This window comes from Hemitrygon akajei, chromosome 21 (genome assembly GCF_048418815.1).
Source record: "Hemitrygon akajei chromosome 21, sHemAka1.3, whole genome shotgun sequence".
NCBI classification, from domain to species: Eukaryota; Metazoa; Chordata; class Chondrichthyes; order Myliobatiformes; family Dasyatidae; genus Hemitrygon; species Hemitrygon akajei.
The window spans coordinates 58600859-58620280 of NC_133144.1; the positions used below are offsets into that span (position 1 = coordinate 58600859).

General features: G+C 44.7%; 1 protein-coding gene across 3 annotated transcripts in view; it reads left to right on the forward strand.

The window, feature by feature from the left end:
- The window catches only part of ulk3 (unc-51 like kinase 3), a 57434-nt gene extending 39135 nt beyond the window's left edge, over positions 1-18299 (forward strand). For 2 of the 3 annotated variants that reach the window (XM_073025520.1, XM_073025519.1), the window contains 4 exons: positions 1766-1806; positions 2970-3017; positions 3892-3958; positions 9208-12134. In XM_073025520.1, the coding sequence (XP_072881621.1) occupies positions 1766-1806; positions 2970-3017; positions 3892-3958; positions 9208-9224 (173 nt within the window). In that variant the 3' untranslated portion in view covers positions 9225-12134. Of the gene's footprint in view, positions 1-1765; positions 1807-2969; positions 3018-3891; positions 3959-9207; positions 12135-15759 lie in introns of those variants that run through there. The other variant, XR_012095863.1, reaches the window with a different exon arrangement.
- The last annotated feature ends 1123 nt before the right edge of the window (positions 18300-19422 follow it).

Here is a 19422-nt window from a genome sequence, read left to right on the forward strand (position 1 = left end):
ATTGAGTACATCCACAAGAAAATTAATCTCAGGGTTGTATATGCTCAAAAACTTACACAGTTGTACTGTGGAGAGCATTCTGACAGGCTGCATCACTGTCTGGTATGGAGGGGCTACTGCACTAGACAGAAAGGGGCTGCAGAAGGTTGTAAATCTAGTCAGCTCCATCTTGGGCACTAGCCTACAAAGTACCCAGGACATCTTTAGGGAGCGGTGTCTCAGAAAGGCAGCGTCCGTTATTAAGGACCTCCAGTACCCAGGGCATGCCCTTTTCTCACTGTTACCATCAGGTAGGAGGTACAGAAGTCTGAAGGCACACACTCAGCGATTCAGGAACAGCTTCTTCCCCTCTGCCATCTGATTCATAAATAGACATTGAATCTTTCTTTTAATATACAGATTTTCTGTTTTTGCATGTTTTTAAAATCTATTCAATATATGTAATTGATTTACTTGTTTATTTTTTATTTAATTTTATTTATTATTTTTTCCCTCTGTTAGATTGTTTTGCATTGAACTGCTGCTGCTAAGTTAACAAATTTCACGACACATGCCGGTGATAATGAACCTGACTGTGATGACATACGTACTTTGACAATAAAATTTACTCTGAACTTTGTTCCTATATACTCCCCTCCCTCCTCCCACCACCTTTTTCTGGCTTCTTCCCCCTTCCTTCCCAGTCCCGATGAAGGGTCTCGGCCAAAACGACGACTGCTTATTCCCCTCCCTAGATATTGCCTGCTCTGCTGAGCTCCTTCAGCACATGAGAATAACAAACCAGTAATAACAATCTTCAGTTCACCCACTCTTGGCCTGAACCCTCCAACCTCTCCTCACCCCTTTAATTCTGACCTCTTGACCATTACCCTGGCAGAGTAGCATAGTGGCTATCACAACGATTGACAGTACCCAGTGACCTGGGTTCAGTTCCCACCGCTGTCTGTGAGGAGTTTGTACATCCTTCCTGTGACCGTGTGGGTTTCCTCCCTCATACTGGTTGGTCATTGTAAGTTGTCCCGTGATTAGGGTAGGGTTAAACTGGGAGTTGCTAGGCTCGTGGCTGGAGGGGCCTATTCTGCACCGTACCTCAATAAATAAATAATCACCCAACCTTCGGCTACTGACTCATGAATCTCTACAACTCCGTCCTCAAACCTGCCCCTCTTTCCCCCTCTAAGTCACTCCTTCAAACCTACATTTTTTAAGTCAGCTCTCCAAATGCATCTACCTGTAGCCCAGCTTTGGAACTAGATGGAGTAAAATGCAGTGATCTGCCCTGAGGGCTCTTCCCCACCCCCCATCCCCATCCCCCACACACACACACACAAATTAAAGGCACTGTATAAATGCACATTGTTGTTGTGGATCGATCCGCTCTCCTTCAGCGGGCAGTCTGAGGCCACAGACTAAGACTGGGGGCTTGGAGCTGTTGTGACTTGGCAATGCCACGCGGCATCAACCGTCCCTTTCAGAAGCTGACTGACTGCCTATGCCTTTCCAGCGTTGTGTCCTTCGTGTCGGCATCGCAGGTGACTGTGGGTGGGGGGGGGGGGGTGACACACAAAAAAAATGCTGAAGGAACTAGGCGGGTGGCGAAGCACCCAAAGACGGGGATAAGCAGTAAACTTTTCAGGCAGAAACCCTTCATCGGGACTGGAAAAGAAGGGGGCAGAGTTGAGGGGGTTATAAGGAGGCATGAGCAGTTCGAGGAGCTGGCTGGCAGATCGCACTGACTGCAGATTCTCTCTTGACCCGATCACAGCTGAACCACAGGGGAGAAGACGGGTGATGTTACATGCAGAGGTAAGGATGATAGTTCCCTTATTTTGCATGCTCAGTGATGGTCGATAACGCCGATGCTTTGTCTGTGACAATTGATATCAAGAAATGATGAATAATTTAACCATTTATTTGATTTACAAAATAGTGTTTGTCTCTCGTTATGGGACACTTTTATTTAGATTTAGAGATACAGCACGGTAATGGTTATTTCTGGCACCAAATTACACTCATAACCAACTAACCTTCTATCCCGTACATCTTTGGAATGTGGAAGTTACTGGAGCACCCAAAGGAAACTGACACATGGAGAATGTACAAACTCATTACAGTCAATGGCGGGAATTGAACCTGGGTTGCTGGCGCTGCAATAACATTATGCTAACCGGAACACCCAGCGTTTCTTGCGCATTGACAGCTAATGCCATTCTGTGAACATGGAGGTGTGACATGACGAGGACAAATATTTAGTAACTATCAGAACTAACTGAATATCGAATGAAAATCAAAAATAACTGAAAATGAAACTCAGAAATGACTACAAATGCTGGAAATCTAATACCAAAGCACAAGTGCTGAAAACTCGCAGGTCTGCTGTATCTGGGTCAAGTTCAAGCTTAATATTGTCATCGGCTTGTACGCGTGGTACATATCCTTTGAAAATCAGCTCTTGTGCAGTAGCAGCACAATTAGTTCAGCTGATTTTCAGGTTTAAAGTTTAAAACATGTTTTTAAAACTTGTCAGTGTTTCAGGTTAGACTCTGTCAGAACAGAGTTCTGATCAAAGATCGCCAACCGGAGACATTGACAGGTATTTAATGGGGGAATCAGCAATTCTAGCCGCACCTATGGAAGGGAATAAACCACTGGCATTTCATAGAAAAAACACAGAAACGTGGAAAACCTACAGCACAATACAGGCCCTTTGGCCCACAATGCTGTGCCGAACATGTACTTACTTTAGAAATTACCTAGGGTTGCCCATAATCCTTTCAGGCTACAGTCTTTCCCCTTCCTCTTCAGTCCCAATGAAGGGTCTCAGTCCAAAACATCGACTCCTAATTCCCCTCTACAGATGCTAGCTGACCTGCTGGGTTCCTCCAGCACTCAAGATTTCCAGCATCTGCAGAATCTTCATTGTTTGTTGTTTCTGGATAAGTGAGTTATTCTTTTTGTGTTTTCATCAGATCAAAAATCTCATGAGTCGAGCTGAATATCTGAAGGAGCAGTTGAAGGTAATTCCAACTATTCGTTAATATAGAGTCGGGGCAGCGTGCTGGTTACGGGCATCATCAGCGGTGTGTTGCGGAGGGCAGGTGGTCATAGTTGGTGCTGTTACATCCTCGGTGACCTTCTGTGCAGGACATTCGCTGAGAAAGTGTTCACTGGACTGGTTGAGACAAGGGTTGTAGTGTGTAGAATGTCGAGCATAGAGCAATACTGTGCAGAAACAGGCTCTTCAGCCCGCAGTGACTGTACCAGCATTGTTGCCAATTTAAGCTAAACATTAAAGATTAGCTTTATACTTCTAAACAGGCAAATATACATGACTACTGGCATGCAAGTTACGCAAGCAGATATACGTAATCAGGAGCACAAGGTGTTTTTAATCACAGAACAGACAAGTGGCTAAATCATATGAGTGTATGCTCCTCTTTCTGGCCATCTGCACTCAGTGCTGCATCCTGACTGTGAAAGGCTATCTAAGCTTAGGACATTGGGTTACAAAAGTTCATTGGGTTACAGAGTTCAAATAGAAAAATGCAAGTTGGCTACTTAGTCTGTTAACCCTTTAGCTGACTCTCCTTCCACACCTTCACCCCCACACCCCTGTGATGAGCCAGAACTACACTTGATTCACAATCATGAGAGATTCTACAGATGCTGAAAATCCTGAGCAGCAGGCATACAAAATACCAGCAGCTCGCAATTTACAATTTAGTCTGTTTTTCCCTTTTCTGTCCCTCTCTTTCTGTTTCCTACTTTATCATCTTAATTATTTCCTCCTCTCGCTCTGTGATCAATTCCAGCTTGTAAAATGTTTTCTGTGTTTTTTTCCCACTGGGGTGTGCTTGTGCCTGAGTAAGCTCTCTTTGTCCTTTGTTTCAGATGCGTGAGAATCAGAAAGAAGCAGCGTCCATGGACCAGGATCTCTTTTCGGAGTCGGTCAAGAGCAGTGAGTATACAAGGTGTTCTTCACTCCCTCCCAGCACCACTTCCTCGGCTGAATTCACCTGGACCCTGTGGTCCTGGGCTAGAGCAAAATGAACTGGAGAAATGAGGCACATTCCTTATTAGTGGAGCTTTGTACTGGGAGGGTCAGGTTATAGACCAGATTCAGATTTTATTTAACATATGTACACCAAAACTTGCAGTGAAATGCATTGTTTGTGCTAACAACCACGCAACCTAGGGATGTGCTGGGGGCAGTCCGCAAATGTCGCTACGCTTTCCAACGCCAACATTGCGTGCCCACAATGCTAGTCAAAACAACACAACACAACAAGCAGTGAAAGAACAACAGAAAAAGCCTCTCTCCTCCCTCCCGCCCGCGCCAGGACATGCCGACAGCCTCCAATCTCCAGCCTTGCCATCTGGATTTCCAGTCGACTTTCAGGCTCCATGGCCCAAGGCGTAGTGCTTGGCAGAGGGGCCTTTCTTCCCTGACCTTGCGCAGAGAGAGTTGGAAGGATGATTTGGTTGAAGTGGTCAGTAGCGAGGAGATGGGGAAATTAAAGGCAGAGTCTCCACAAAGGAAAGCTGAACATAGCATTCTACAGCACAATACTGGCCCTTTGGCGCACAATGTTGTACTGACCTTTTAGCCTACTCGAAGATCTACATAGCAGTCCATTTTTCTATAATTCATATACCTTTCTAAAAGTTTCTGAGGAGTCCCCAATGTTTCTGCCTGTGCAACCACTTCAGCAGCATATTCCACACACCCACTACTCTCTGTCTCAAAAAAAAAGCTACCATACCCCTGACATCCCCCAAACACCTTAAAAACATGCCCCCTCATATCAGCCATTTCTGCTGCCCACTTGATCTATGTCCTTTATCGTCTTGTACACCTCTGCTGAAGTCCAGGACACTTCAGTACCATCCTGGGTAGATGCAATTATCCTCTCCGCCACTAAACCCGCTTCAGCCATCTCGTTATCACGAGCTGCTGTGTATAGAATTTCACCGCATGATGTTATAAAAGTTTTGTACGCTGGTAATTTGTACTTGGTGTATTTTCATATGTGGAAGGCTAATGGAGAGGGAAGGGTTAGATTGATCTTGAAATTGGTTAAAGGGACGGTGCAATATCGCGGGCCATGGGGCCTGTACTGTGCTTCACTGTTCAGTGATCTGTATGTCTTCTAGACGGATCATCCCATGCACGGGTAAATTGAGATAGTTTGTTCGTTCATTGTGTGCCGTGTTTTACAACATAGGTGATCATGGTCTTTCCATGACCATGATTGTTCTCAGCAAATTTTCTACAGGACAGTATCTTTAGGAGACGGGTGACCCCAACCAGTACTTGTACACTTCAGGGACTGTCTGCCTGAGGTCAAGTGGTCACATAGCCAGGACGTGATGTACACCGGCTGCTCATACGACCATCCACCACCTGCTCCCATGGCTTCACTTGACCCTGATCCGGGGAGTGGGGTGGGGGGAGCTAAGCAGGTTCTACACTTTGCCCTAGGGCAGGGGTGTCAAACTCATTTTAGGTCACGGGCCGGATTGAGCAAAATGCAGCTTCATGCAGGCCGGATCAGTCAGACGCGTGCGAACGCAGCTTTCGTTGCCTCCGTTTTTTCAGCCTGCTCTCATGTATCTCAGTCTCTGCTATAACTATAAAGTGTTTCACTTTACAAATTCCGTTTCTTATGAAGAAGACTGCCGAATAAACACTAAAAACCCTGAAAACCTGGTGCCTGAATAAACTCAGCATTAGCCATATCATACGCCATAGGCGCTTCGATTACTGGGGCCAGCTTTAATAGTAATTAGATATTATCTCGCGGGCCAAAGATAATTCCACCGCGGGCCGGATTTGGCCCGCGGGCCTTGAGTTTGACATATATGCCCTAGGGTGACCTGAAGGCTGGCGGAGGGAAGGGGCCCCTTACGCCTCCTTTGGTAGAGATATATCTCTACCCCACGTCTAATTGAGCGAGTACAAAGAGAAAAATAACTGCTGCCTCTAGTGTTACAGTTACAGAGAAAATGCAGACAGACCCTCGAAGTTCAAGGGCCATGACCAAGTAATCTGAGAGATCAATACTCATCATTATCGTGCAGGAGGTCTGTTCAAGTGTTTGTTAACGGTGGGATTGAAGCTGTTCTTGAGCCTGGTGGGGCATATTTTCAAGATTTTGTATCTTCTGCTAACTACCCAACTACACCCATGTGACCAATTAACTTACTAACGTGTATGTCTTTGGAATGTGGGAGGAAACCAGAGCACCTGGTGGAAACCCACGTCTTCACAGGGAGAACGTGCAAACTCCTTACAGACAGCAGCGGGAATTGAACCTGGGTTGCTGGTTCTGTAATACCATTACACTAACCGCTATGCTACCGTGCTGCTTTATTCAGAGCCTTTAAGTCAGCGTTCTTGGTATAAGTTCAGAGCTTTGAATGTAGCCAGCACCTTGCCGGTGATGTGCAGTGGTCACGTGTACGCCCTCGAGGAGAGGTCACATTTCACTGACCGGTGGCCGGTTACTAGGTTTCACCGCTCTTGAGCGGAAAGGATCACTGACGATGGGACCCGACCGCAGGCAGACAGGGCAGAACATCAGCATGTATCATCGGAAATCACTGCTGCAAAATGTAATATGAGTTATTTATGATCATAGTTATCTCCACTGAGGCAAATTCCATGTTTAATTAAAATTGCCAGAGCACACTTCGACAGGAAACCAAGTGTACTGATTAACCCTTATTAACCCCAATTCCTTATCCCTCGTCTCACACTTAACTTTCTTCTCAGTCTCTTCCCCTGAGCATGCAGAACACACACAATGTCTCACACATTCACACCCTCTTCTACTCCTCACTCATGCTTCCCCCTGCCCTCTCTACCTCCTCCTCTCCCCCGCCCCCCGGTATAGTGAAAATCGTGCTTGCAGCAGCCTCACAGGCTCGAGGGTACAGACAACACACAGAATATAAACTGTACCATACAGCGAAATGAAAGAGCATGTTTGCTGAGTGTTCACTGAATGTTTGATTGTTTTTTTTTGTCCACCCTCTGCTAAATTGAGCTGACCAGGAACTCGGCCTTGCCCACCTCAGGAATGTCAGTCCTGGGGCAGGGTCACAATCCGAAACTTAAGACCATAAAATGTAGGAGCAGAATTAGGCCATTTAGCCCATCAAGCCTGCTCTGCCATTTCATCATGGCTGATCTAATTTTCCTCTCAGCCGCAATCTCCTTCCTTCCTACCCCACCCTGCCTCCCATATCCCTTCATGCCCTGACATTCAAACCTCTGCCATAAATATACTCAATTCCACAGATTCACCACTCACTGCCTAAAGAAATTTCTCCTCATTTCCAGTCTAAAAGGACACCCCTCTATTATAAGACTGTGTCCTCTGGTCTTAGTCTCTCCGATCATAGGAAACATCCTCTCCACGTCCACTCTGTCAAGGCCTTTCACCATTCAATAGGTTTCAATCAGGTCACCCCTCAACCACCCGTCTTTCTCCACAGATGCTGCCTGACCCACTGAGTTCCCCCAGCAGTTTGTTTGTTATTAACCCCTTTAGTGTCTCCCCAAGCGCACCCACAGCCAAAACTGGGTAGCTGGCCACTGGCCATGGAGTGATCACACAGCTTGACACACAGAATTATCGCAGACAATGTCATTAACACATGCAAATCTGAGATGCTGAAAATCTTGAACAACGCACACACAATGCTGGAGGGACACATCCCAGGGGAAAGATAAAACAGTTGATGTTTCAAGCCAAGACCCTTCATCAGGACTGGAAAGGAATGGGGCAGAGGCCAGAATAAGGTGGTGTGGGAGAAAGAGTGCAAGTTTTCATTGTAATTGCCTGTGATAGAGATCTCATAAATACTTTTTTTTTAAAATTGCGACCCGTCAATTCTAAACTGCCTTTTGTGCGTGGTAGAATGGTTGAGAGGGGTTGTGGGCTGGGGAGAAGGGGGAGGAGCTAATAGGGCACACCCACCATGTATGAACTTTGACCTTGCCTCACCCTATACTTGACTGGTCACAAAACACTGAGGCTTTAAGTCCAGGACTGAATACTTCGACAGAGGCCCCTACCCCCCCCCCACCCCCCAGCGCAATGGATGCAGGGGTTGCAGGGCAGTCATTCTTCGCTTATTAAATAGAGACGCCATTTATCTTGCTTCAATTTAATTGCTAGAATTAAATTGAAGATGTATTTCCTGGAGCGTAGGACAAAGAGGGGAAATCTCATAGAGGTATACAATATCTTGAGGGGTACAGAGGGTGAATGTACACAGGTGTTTTCCCTTACGATTGGGTGAGACTAGAACTAGAGGTCATAGGTTGTCTGTTTATCGATCAGTCCATCTAGTCACCACATGTACATCAAAACGTACGGTGCATCATTGGCATTAACAACCAGCAGAATCTGAGGTTGGCACAATCTGTTTCAGCAACCGCAAGTGTTGCCAAGTATCCTGGCACCAACTCCCACCAGGGGCAGTGGTGAGAGCGTCAAAACAAGGGGACTAAGACGATTGGCCGGTCAGATCCATCTGCCCCTGCAAAAAGGAGCAAAGGGGGCTTTACTCCCCGTCTCTGATAATTTACGTCACAAGCCCAGATTTCAAGAGGTTGGCCCCAGGATCTTATTCTCACCCCTCGCCTTGTCTGGCTCCTGTTCCGACAACTCGGGATCCTTGTCCTCGTTTTCTTGCTCACCACTTTGCCAGCCTCGTCAGTCACCTGCCAGTGAAACAGGCCATTTGGCCCAACTGGTCCATGCTAACCAAGACGTCCATGAAAGCCACAAGGACCATGGGCATTATAACATAGAACAGTATTGTACAGGCCCTTCAGCCCACGGTGCTGTGCCCACCATTTAACCTACTCAAAGAGCAATCTAACCCTTCTCTCTCACATATCCCTCCATTTTTCTGTCATCCATGTGCCTATCTGAAAGTCTCTAAAAATGTCACTAATTGAGCTGTCTCCCTGGCAGCGCCTTTCATGAACCCAGCACTTTGTGTTTTTTAAAAAAAAAGTCTGACATCCTTGTACTTTCCTCCAATCACCTTCAAACTGTATTATAAACCCATTGTATGCACAATCTAAGTGCCATTTTTTTTAATTGGGGAAACTGTTTTCCAAATACCGTAAATTCTTCTGCAAGTCTGAGTTACAAATGAATTAATTTGTATTTTAATTCTGTGTTTCAGGTTGTTTGCTCCAGTAACTACACATCAGAAAGTCTCAGTGCCGATATCTCACAAATTCTCTCAAACGTAACTGGGGGTAACTCCCACATAACTACACTGTAATGTGGTACATACCATCCCTGTGTGTTAGCTGACCCTTGAGTGAAGCAGTGACCAGTAAAATCAAACTAGTACAAGTTTAATTTTAAAGCTTACGTGCTTCAAAAGAAAGATCATTCTTATTAGAAAGTTTAATTTTTCATAGAGGTAATATATTTACCAAATAACTGCTCAGGGGGAGCAGTATTATTTAAGCTTAGCCTAAGTTAGGCTTTTAATTTTAGGAGTGTTTTCCTTAGTCCTGTGTTTTTTTTTCCTCACCTGAAGGTCTGACTAATTACTTTGATTTAACAGTTTTTCTTCAAGGGGCAGTAGGGCCAGTTGCACTAATGGGAGGTGACCACTGACCTCCAGCCCCAACGGGTTAAAGAAAGGCAAAATCAAATCAGTTGCTAACACTGTGCTCTTCACAGCCTCTGCTTATTCCCTGAGGCTGGGCAAACTTTACAGAAGCTCTCCCACGGTTTGTGCAGTAGTCATCGTGGAAGCCAGTTTGTAGAATCTTCTCTGAGGGTCCTTCGCAGGGAGAGATCAGCTTGTTCACTGTGAATAGGAGTAGACTATTCAGCCCTTCAATCCTATCCCAGTGAGGTTATTAGTTAAAGTCTTCCACTAAGATTCTAGATTGTTTATTGTCATTCTTCACTACACGAGTGTTCAGAACGGAATGATTGTTACTCCGGATTCAATGCAGCAATTTTTTTAAAAAACTAAGCATTAAGAGTGTGGCGCATGGCCAAGTGGCTAAGGCGCTGGACTAGCGATCGTGTCGTGTCCTTGAGCAAGGCATTTAACCACGCATTGTTCCAGTCCACCCAGCTGAAAATGGGTACCGGCAGAATGCTGGGCGTTAACCTCGCGAAAGACTGGCGTCCTATCCAGGGAGGAGTCTCGTACTCTCAGTCGCTTCACGCCACGGAAACCGGCATAAGCACCGGCCTCATGAGCCTATAAGGTTCGGGACAGACTTTAACTTTATTTTAAGCATTAAGAACATAATTAAAAAAAATAAAACCACAATCAATATTAAAGCAATCCTATGAAATACACTGTACAAGTAACTATTGAGTGTGGCCATATATACATAGACTGATTGTCCGTACGTAAAGTGATGCTAGGTGATGTGGATGTAGTGGTGGTGAGAGTTGTGTTGTGGGTTAGTGGGTAGAGGTGTTGATCAACCTGACAGCTGGGGGGAAGTAACTGTTTTTGAGTCTGGTGGTCCCGGCATGGATACTGTATAGTTGCATCCAAACAGTTGGACAAATAGCCCATGAATTACTTCATTACTCGATTCGCAATAGATCTCAGTACATTGTGGACATGAACTATGAATTTCTCAAGTTTCATCATCAAAGAGTTCTTTTGCAATGATGGGTGTGACATAGGAGTTGGAAGAGGGCATGAAGTTGTAACTCCCTCCCTCCCGGTGGCAGCCTGACTCCCTCATCGCTCCCAGCCCAGTTATTCCATTGTTCCATTTCCTTTGCATTTCAGTCTTAAAAGAAGACCAGGACAGGAACAGTTAATCTGTCCCGGGCTGTGTGAAACTCTTGCTTATCACTAAACGGTCTGAATTACTGAGATAAAGAGATATAAAGCAGTTAACTTAAGAGATAAAGATAAATTTGATCTTAATTTGTCACATGTACATGGAAACATACAATGTATTGCATCATTTGCTCAAACCAAATCAGCGAGGATTGTGATGGGCAGCCTGCAAGTGCTTCTGGCACCAACACAATATGCCCATAGTTCCGTAACCCTGACTTGTACACCTTTGGGATGTGAGTGGATACCAGAGCACCTGGAGGAAACTTGTGCAGTCATGGGGTGAATGTCCAAGCTGCACACAAACAGCACTGTTGATTGAGATTGAACCCAGGTCTTCTGGAGTTGTGCAGCAGCCAGTCGACTAGTTGAGCCACAGTGCCTCCTGTGACTGATCATTGCTACAATTAACTTAGAGCTCTGTGTCTTCCCTCTCTGACGACAGCCCAGTCAACCTGGGGCCAGGGTGGCATTTTAGCTTTGGCAAGGGAGGGGCTCCAGTGCTGTTTCTTAACTGGAATTGCATTAACTCAAGAAACTGAATCAGGGGTTCAGTGTCCAAGTAATTTTGTTTACTAGATTAATGAGCCACAAAACATAGGAGCAGAATTAGACCATTCAGCCCATTGAATGTGTACCACCATCCCATCGACTGATTTATTATCCCTCTCAACCCCATTCTCCTGCTTTCTCCTTGTATCCTTTGACTCCCTTCCTAATCAAGATCCTGTCAACCTTGATTTCAAACACCTCCAAAGACCATAAGACTTCAGAGCATAATTAGGCCATTCGGCTCATCTAGTCTGTTCCACGATTCATGCCTGATTTATTATCCCTGTCAATCCCATTCTCCCCATAACCTTTGACGCCCCAACTAATCAAGAACCTATCTACCTCTGCTTTAAATATACCCAACGACTTGGTTCCACAGCTGTCTGTGGCAATGAATTCCACAGGTTCACCATTTTCTAGCTAAAGAAATTCCTCCTCATTTCTGTTGTAAAGGGACTTCCTAATCTGAGGTTGCGTCCTCTGCGTAGATTTGGTCTCCACAGCTGTCAGGGTAGAACATAGTTCCCCTTTCAGGATGAGCTGCACACTTTATGTAATAAATTACTCCTTTGCTCATTTCTTTGACACCTTTCATATTTTATGAGGATTTCTTTAATGACTGATGAACCACTTCACTGTTTAATGTTTCTGTCTCTGATTCTACTTGTCTTGTTAATGGATGATGAAAGTTTTGATGGTCTCAATAAAATAAAGTTTAAACTCTGTGCTTGGAAGCGTGTGCAATGGTCTGTCAGATCTTCAAAATTATATACACGTGAACAAAAGATTGAAAATTCAAGTGTATGTATCGCAAACAGCAACACATACAAAATGCTGGAGGGACTCAGCAGGTCTGGCAGCATCTACGGAAAAGTTATAAGCAGTCAACACTCCGGGCTGTGACCCTTCATCAGGACTGAGAAGAAAGGGGGAAGATGCCAGTATAAAAAGGTGGGAGGAGGGGAAAGGGGCTAGCTGGAGGGTGATAGATGAAGCCAAGTGGTTGGGAAAGGTAAATAAAGAATCTGATGGGAGAGGAGAGTGGACAATTGAAACATACAGTGACATGTGTCTTTTGGGTTAACTAAGGATGTGCAGGAGGCTCAGCAGAACACAAGAAGCAACAACAACAAAACAATCCCACATACACAGTCCTCCAACTCCACTCAATTTTCTTTATTGAGAGATGTGCAGTGGCTTGTAAGATTATATAGAAATGTATAAAATCATGAAGGACATAGATAGGGTGAATGGACACAGACTTTTCCCAGGGGAAGGGAATGGTGAGAAGGGACAGATTTAATAGGAAACTGGTGGACAACTTTTTCACCCAGTATATGGAATGAGCTGCCAGAAGTGGCTGAGGCAGGAACATTAACAACATTTGACAGGAACCTGGACAGGTAGACAAATAGGAAAGGGGCCAAACGCAGGTTAATGGGATTGACTTTGTTGGGCATCTTGGTTAGCATAGACTAGCTGGGCCAAGGGGCCTGTTTTCCTGCTGTGTGACTCTGTGAAACCTCCCTATATACTGAAAGGCCTGGATAGTTTGGACACGGAGAGGGTGTTTCCATTAGAAGGAGAATCCAGTATCCAAGGCCACAGCCTTGGAATAAAGGAGATGGAGAGGTAATTCCTCAGAGGGTGGTGAATCTGTGGAATTCATTGCAACAGAGGGCTGTTAACGCAGTGATTGATAGGATCTTGATTGGTAAGGGGACTAAGGATTATGTGTTCCTCCATGAGGACCACAACCTTGTAGGGTTTGGAAGCCTGTGTACCTCAATGACCCAGAGAGCTATGTTGGTTGGAGTCTGGGCTTTATGCTTTGGCTCTTGGTAGCGTCACCCATGCCAAACAGGTCAAAGGGTAGAGGACAGACTAAGAGTGGTCCACCAGTCATACAGGTTTGAGGGTTCAGCTCGGGGCTAACAACCCTGACTGCTGAGACCAAATTGTTAAGGAAACAACAACATTTGAGTGTGAGGGTATTCCTATGTCTCCACCCAGCACTTGTATGACGGACAGTAGTGAAAACCAAGAAGAAGTTACTGACATGAAGACCTGAACACCACCAGAGATGGAGGACCTTCATTACTGCCCTGGACACCTGTGGTGGAATCAACAGTAAGATCAGGTAAGTATTATGAGAAGGACGCAGGAGGATGGGATTGAGAAGTAATCAGCCATGATTGAATGGGAGAGCACACTCAATAGGCTGAATGGCCTAATGGGTTATGCTAGGAATGAGTTGAGGATTTAGGGGAGTCGTGTGCTAATATGAGATGCCAGCGAATTTTAAACTGGACACTGTCATCATAGAAAAAGAGTGTGACACCCAAAGTTAGTATGTTTGATGCAGAGGTGGAAGATGAGGTATTATTCCTGATCTGGTCCTTCTAACAGCACAAGAGACAACAGGTAGGTCTGAATGTGATGAAGTATTAAGGTTGTGGGTGACAGGAAGATTGGTGTGACATGGGTCCTCCACAAAGTGATCACCCAATCATTTGGCACACTGGCCTTCAGAAGTCAGGCCATTGAGTATACCAGTTGGAGCATTAAATTGCAGGTGCACAAGATGTTAGTCCGTCTGCATTTGAAATATTGTGCTCAGTTTTGGTTGCCTTTCTATAGCAATCGAGGACAAGGATTACAGATGGGTTCTGTTGGAACAGGAGCTAGTGAAGGTGAACTGAGATGGGGCAATGGGTGAAATGAGATCCTGGGGACAACCCTTTGGAATTTGGGTTTAAATATTCTATTTGAAGTGTAGCTATCAGAAATGGAATACATCCCCTTGACTCTTCTCTCCAGGAGCAGATAGACTTTGGATTGAGGCTTCCTTCAAAAGACAAATGACAACACCTCCCTCTCTGCTGCTCTGGAATGCCAGTTGAGCTCACAAACACACGGTGGGGAGGGGAGCACAGAATCGCATCATGATTGTTTATCCACTCTGAGGTGATTCCCCAAAGCCGAAATGGGTTGGAAGTCTCCCACTCTCATATTCCAGGCCCCACATATCTGGTGGTACCACAGTGCTTTATTCCTCCTTGTCATTTTCTTGTTTAATAAACTCATCACCCTCAAAACTGCTGCCCTTTTCCCCAGTTAGCACTACTGCTGTACACGCAACAGCTTGGTGCTTGCTGGCCCGCTCCAGAGTTTGATTAAGCTAAAGGCACAAGAGGTTCTGCAGATGCCGGAGAGAGTGCGAAGGAGATTTACGAGCATGTTGCTGGGACTTGAGGGTCTGAGTCATGGAGAAAGGCTGAGAAAGTTAGGACTATATTTATTGGAGTGACCTTATAGAAGTGTGTAAAATTTTGAGGGGCATAGATAGGATGAACATCACAATTTTTTTTTCCAAGGTTGGCGAATCAAGAACTAGAGGGCATTGGATTAAGGTGAGATGTAGTGGTTAGCATAATCCTTAAAGCGCTAGCATCTCGGGTTCAATTCCTGGCAGTGTCTGTAAGTGTTTCTTCCCGGTGCTCTGGTTTCCTCCCACATTCCAAAGACATACAGGTTAGGGTTAGTAAGTTCTGAACTTGTTATAGTGGCACCAGATGCAAGGCAACACTTGCGGGCTGCCCTCAGCACGTACTTGGGCTGTGATGGTCGTTGACGCAAACGATGCGTTTCACTCTGTTTCGATGTACACGTGACAAATAAAACTAATCTTTTTAAGCTAAGGCTCGATTTTAAAATCTATACTCCTGTTTTCAGATCCCTCAGCACTCCATTTCTTCTCATTTCTCCCAGTCTTTCTGAGATCTTGCACTCCTCCAACTGTGACCTCACAGTAATGCCCAGATTTAAGAGCAAAATAAAAGTCATGTACTGTTGGAGTTCAACTTGGTCCCAGAGCAGAAACGTTAGTTTTTTTCCCTGTATCCACAAGAGGCTGCTTGACCCTCTGAATGTTCCAGCATTTTCTCGTTTTATTCCACAGTTCTCTTCAGAACTTTGCAGTTGCTCCAAGCCAATCATGCAAATAATACTTTTGGAGGTGTTTCTTGTAAAGTATTTCAGGTACCTCTTTGAGAATGGGACCTGGAGGTAAAAGTGATTCTCCTGGTCTTGACAAGAGGGCATACAGGGGCAAGAAATATCAACCAGTTGAGTAGTGTTGGAGCAACAACCTTGCACTCAACATTAGTGAGACCAAAAAACTGATTGTGGAGAGAGCAGTTTCAAGTTCCTGGGTGTCAATATCTCTGAGGATCTAACTTGGACCCAACACGTCAATACAGCTACAAAGCAGGCACAACAGTGGGTATATTTCATTCAGAGTTTGAGGAAGTTTGATATGTCACCTAAAACACTCTTAAATTTCCACAGATGCACCGTGGACAGCATTCTTACTGGCTGCATCACCATCTGGTATGGTGGGGCAACTGCGCAGGATCCAAGTAAGGAGCAGAGAGTTTTAAACTCAATCACCTCCATCACAACAAGAGAAAGCCTGCAGATGCTGGAAATCCAAGCAACACACACAAAACGCTGTTCCTCCAGCATTTTGTATGTGTTGCTTAGTCAGCTCCATCATGGGCACTAGTCTCTGTAGTGTCCAGGACACCTTCAAGGAGTGATATCAAAAAGGTGCCGTCCATCATTAAGGGCGCCCATCACCCAGGTCGTGCCTTGTTCTCATTGCTACCATCAGGAAGGAGGTAAAGAAACCTGAAGGCACACACTCAATGATTCAGGAACAGCTTCTTCCCCTCTGCCATCCGAACACTGGACACTACCTCACTGCTTTTTAAAATTTCCATGTTTGCACTACTTACTAAATTTAACTATTTAACATATGCATATACTTACTATTTTTCTATTACGTATTTATTGTGCTGCTGCTGCTGCAGAGACAACAAATTTCACGACATATGCTGGTGAAATTAAACCTTATTCAGATTCTGGTTCTTCTGAATGAAACCACGCTGCCCATTTGGTGACCTGCCAGATCCCATGAGGTGCTCTAAACCAATTTTATTTGTTTGATAATACTGTGAATTAACTTGCTCTGCTCAAGATGCAATACAAGTGAAAGCTATTGTTTTGCCTACAGCTAAGCTATTTGAGTGGTGATTGGACTCTATTTAAATGCAAGTTTTGTTTCCAATGCATAAAGGAAAACTATTCCTAAATGCTTGTCCTGTCTCTGTTGATGGATAATAATCAGCCATGTCTGCTTTACAATGGTTATGTAAATTCATGCTAATATCTTCTCTGTTTTAGTGTTCTGGATCTCATGGGATAATTTCTCTTTGTATTTCAAGCGTGTGGAATTTTTTTCCCCAACTTTTGGGAATACTGAACACAGAAAATGTATTTTTAAATATATTTTGAAAGCTATGCATTTTAAAATTCTGTCTTTGATGCACAGTTTAATTTGCATAGAAACAATTAAATGGGTTTCAGATTGTTTGTCTGTTTTGAAAGCTGCCTGGTGTGGTACTGGTTTATTCTGCAGCTACTAATCCTACAAATGTGGTGGGTAAAAATGTAGGAGCCCTGAACTGAACTGTGACTTGTAAAGATCATCTGCTGAACAGTTGGTGGAGTGGACAGCGTATTGACTGGCTGCATCACAGCCTGGTATGAGAACAGCAATGTCTTTGAATGGAAAATCCAACAAAAGTGGATTTGACCCAGGATATCAAGGGTAATGCCCTCCCAACCACTGAGCATATCTACATGAAACGCTGTTGCAGGAAAGCAGCATCCATCATCAGAGATCCCCACCACCCAGGCCATGCTCTCTTCTCACTGCTGCCATCAGCGAGATACAAGAGTCTCAGGATTCCCACCACCTGGTGCAAGAACAGTTATTAACCCACAGCCATCAGGTTCTTGAACAAAACTACACCCACCTGTCCATCCATTGAGATGTTCCCACAACCAAAGATCTACTTTTAAGTACTCTTTATTTTATTATCTCATGTTCTCATTATTTATTGCTAGTTATTTATATTTGCATTTGCACAGTTTATTGTCTCCAGCATTCTGGTTGATCTTTCATTGATCCTGTTATAGTTACTGTTCTATACATTCGCCAAATATGCCCTCAGGAAAATTAATCTCGGGTTGTATTTGGTGACATAGGGTTGTATGTTGATAACAGCATTTACTTTGAACTTTGATCTTACTGGGAGATGATAATGCTATTGATTTATTATTGTTACATATATGAAGAGACAGTGAAAAGTTTGTCTTGCATATGGTCCATGAATCTGTGCAAATGTCTTTTAAATGCAGTGGATTAATGATGAGAACTATGAAATGTTACGCACACAGTCCTGATGAGCTGTCTCAGCCCAAAATGTTGACAGTTCATTCCTCTCCATAGATGCTGCCTGACTTGCTGAGTTCCTCCTGCGTTTTGTTCAATATTTCTAGCATCTCCAGAATCTCTTGAGTTTATGAAATGTTATGTTTTGGTAGGAAATAAATTCAGTAAATAGAGGGTATATTGTTAAGAGGAAGTGCAGAGAGAGATCAGGTGGTAAAACCGGGTCTCTGGCACTCAGTTTGGTGCTGTGGCTCAGAAGAGAAGAGAGGTGAAGAGGACTGCAGTGGTGATGGGAGATTCCATAGTCAGAGGAACAGAGTATCAGATAGAGACACCCAGATGGTATGTTGCTTCCCTGCTGCCAGGATCAGGGATGCCTTGGATCAGGTCCACGGCATTCTAATGGGGGAAGGTGAGCAGCCAGAAGTCTTGGTACATATTGGCACCAATGACATGGGTAGGAAAGGTGAGGAGGTCCTGAAGACAGATTTTAGTGAGCTAGGTAAAAAGCTGAAAAACAGGACTTCCAGAGTAGTAATCTCTGGATTTCTGCCAATGCCACATGCCATTGAGGTCAAGAAGTGGCAGATGGAGTTCAACCCAGGTAAGTGTGAGGTGGTTCATTTTGGTGGGTCAAATATGATGGCAGAATATAGGATTAATGCTAAGACTCTTGGCAGTGTGGAGGATCAGAGGGATCTTGGGGTCCGAGTCCATAGGACACTCAAAGCTGCTATGCAGGTTGACTCTGTGGTTAAGAAGGCATATGGTTCATTGGCCTTCATCAATCGTGGGATTGAGTTTAAAAGTGGAGAGGTAATGTTGCAGCTATATAGGACCCTGGTCAGACCCCACTTGGAGTACTGTACTCAGTTCTGGTCGCTTCGCTACAGGAAGAACGTGGAAACCATAGAAAAGGTGCAGAGGAGATTTACAAGGATGTTGCCTGGATTGGGGAGCATGCCTTATGAGAATAGGTTGAGTGAACTCGGCCTTTTCTCCTTGGAGCAATGGAGGATGAGAGGTGACCTGATACAGGTATACAAGATAATGAGAGGCATTGATCGTGTGGATAGTCAGAGGCTTTTCCCCAGGGCTGAAATGGCTAGCATGAGAGGGCATAGTTTTAAGGTGCTTGGGAGTAGGTACAGAGGAGATGTCAGGGGTACGTTTTTTTACGCAGAGGGTGGTGAGTGTGTGGAATGGGCTGCCAGCAACGGTGGTGGAGGCAGAAAGGTTAGGGTATTTTAAGAGACTCCTGGCTGGAGCTTAGAAAAATAGAGGGCTATGGGTAAAGCCTAGGTAGTTCTAAGGTAGGGACATGTTCGACACAGCTTTGTGCTGTATTGTGCTGTAGGTTTTCTATGTTCTATGTTCCAATAGGATGATTTAGCAAATGAGTGTGTGGCTGAGGAACTGGTTTAGGGAGCAAAGGTTCAGATTTCTAGATCATTGGGATCTCTTCTGGGGAAGGTACGACCTGTACAAAAAGGAACCTGAGGGGGAAAATATCCTTGCAGACAGGCTTGCCAGAGTTGTTCAGCAAGTTTAAAACTAATTTGGTAGGGAGATGGGAACCGGAGTGATAATGCTGAGGATGAGGTAGTTGGTTTACAAACAGAGGTTGTGTGTAATGAGACTGCTAGCAAGGAGAGGCTGATGATAGGACAGAATTAGAAACATAAAAAACCTACAGCACAATACAGGCCCTT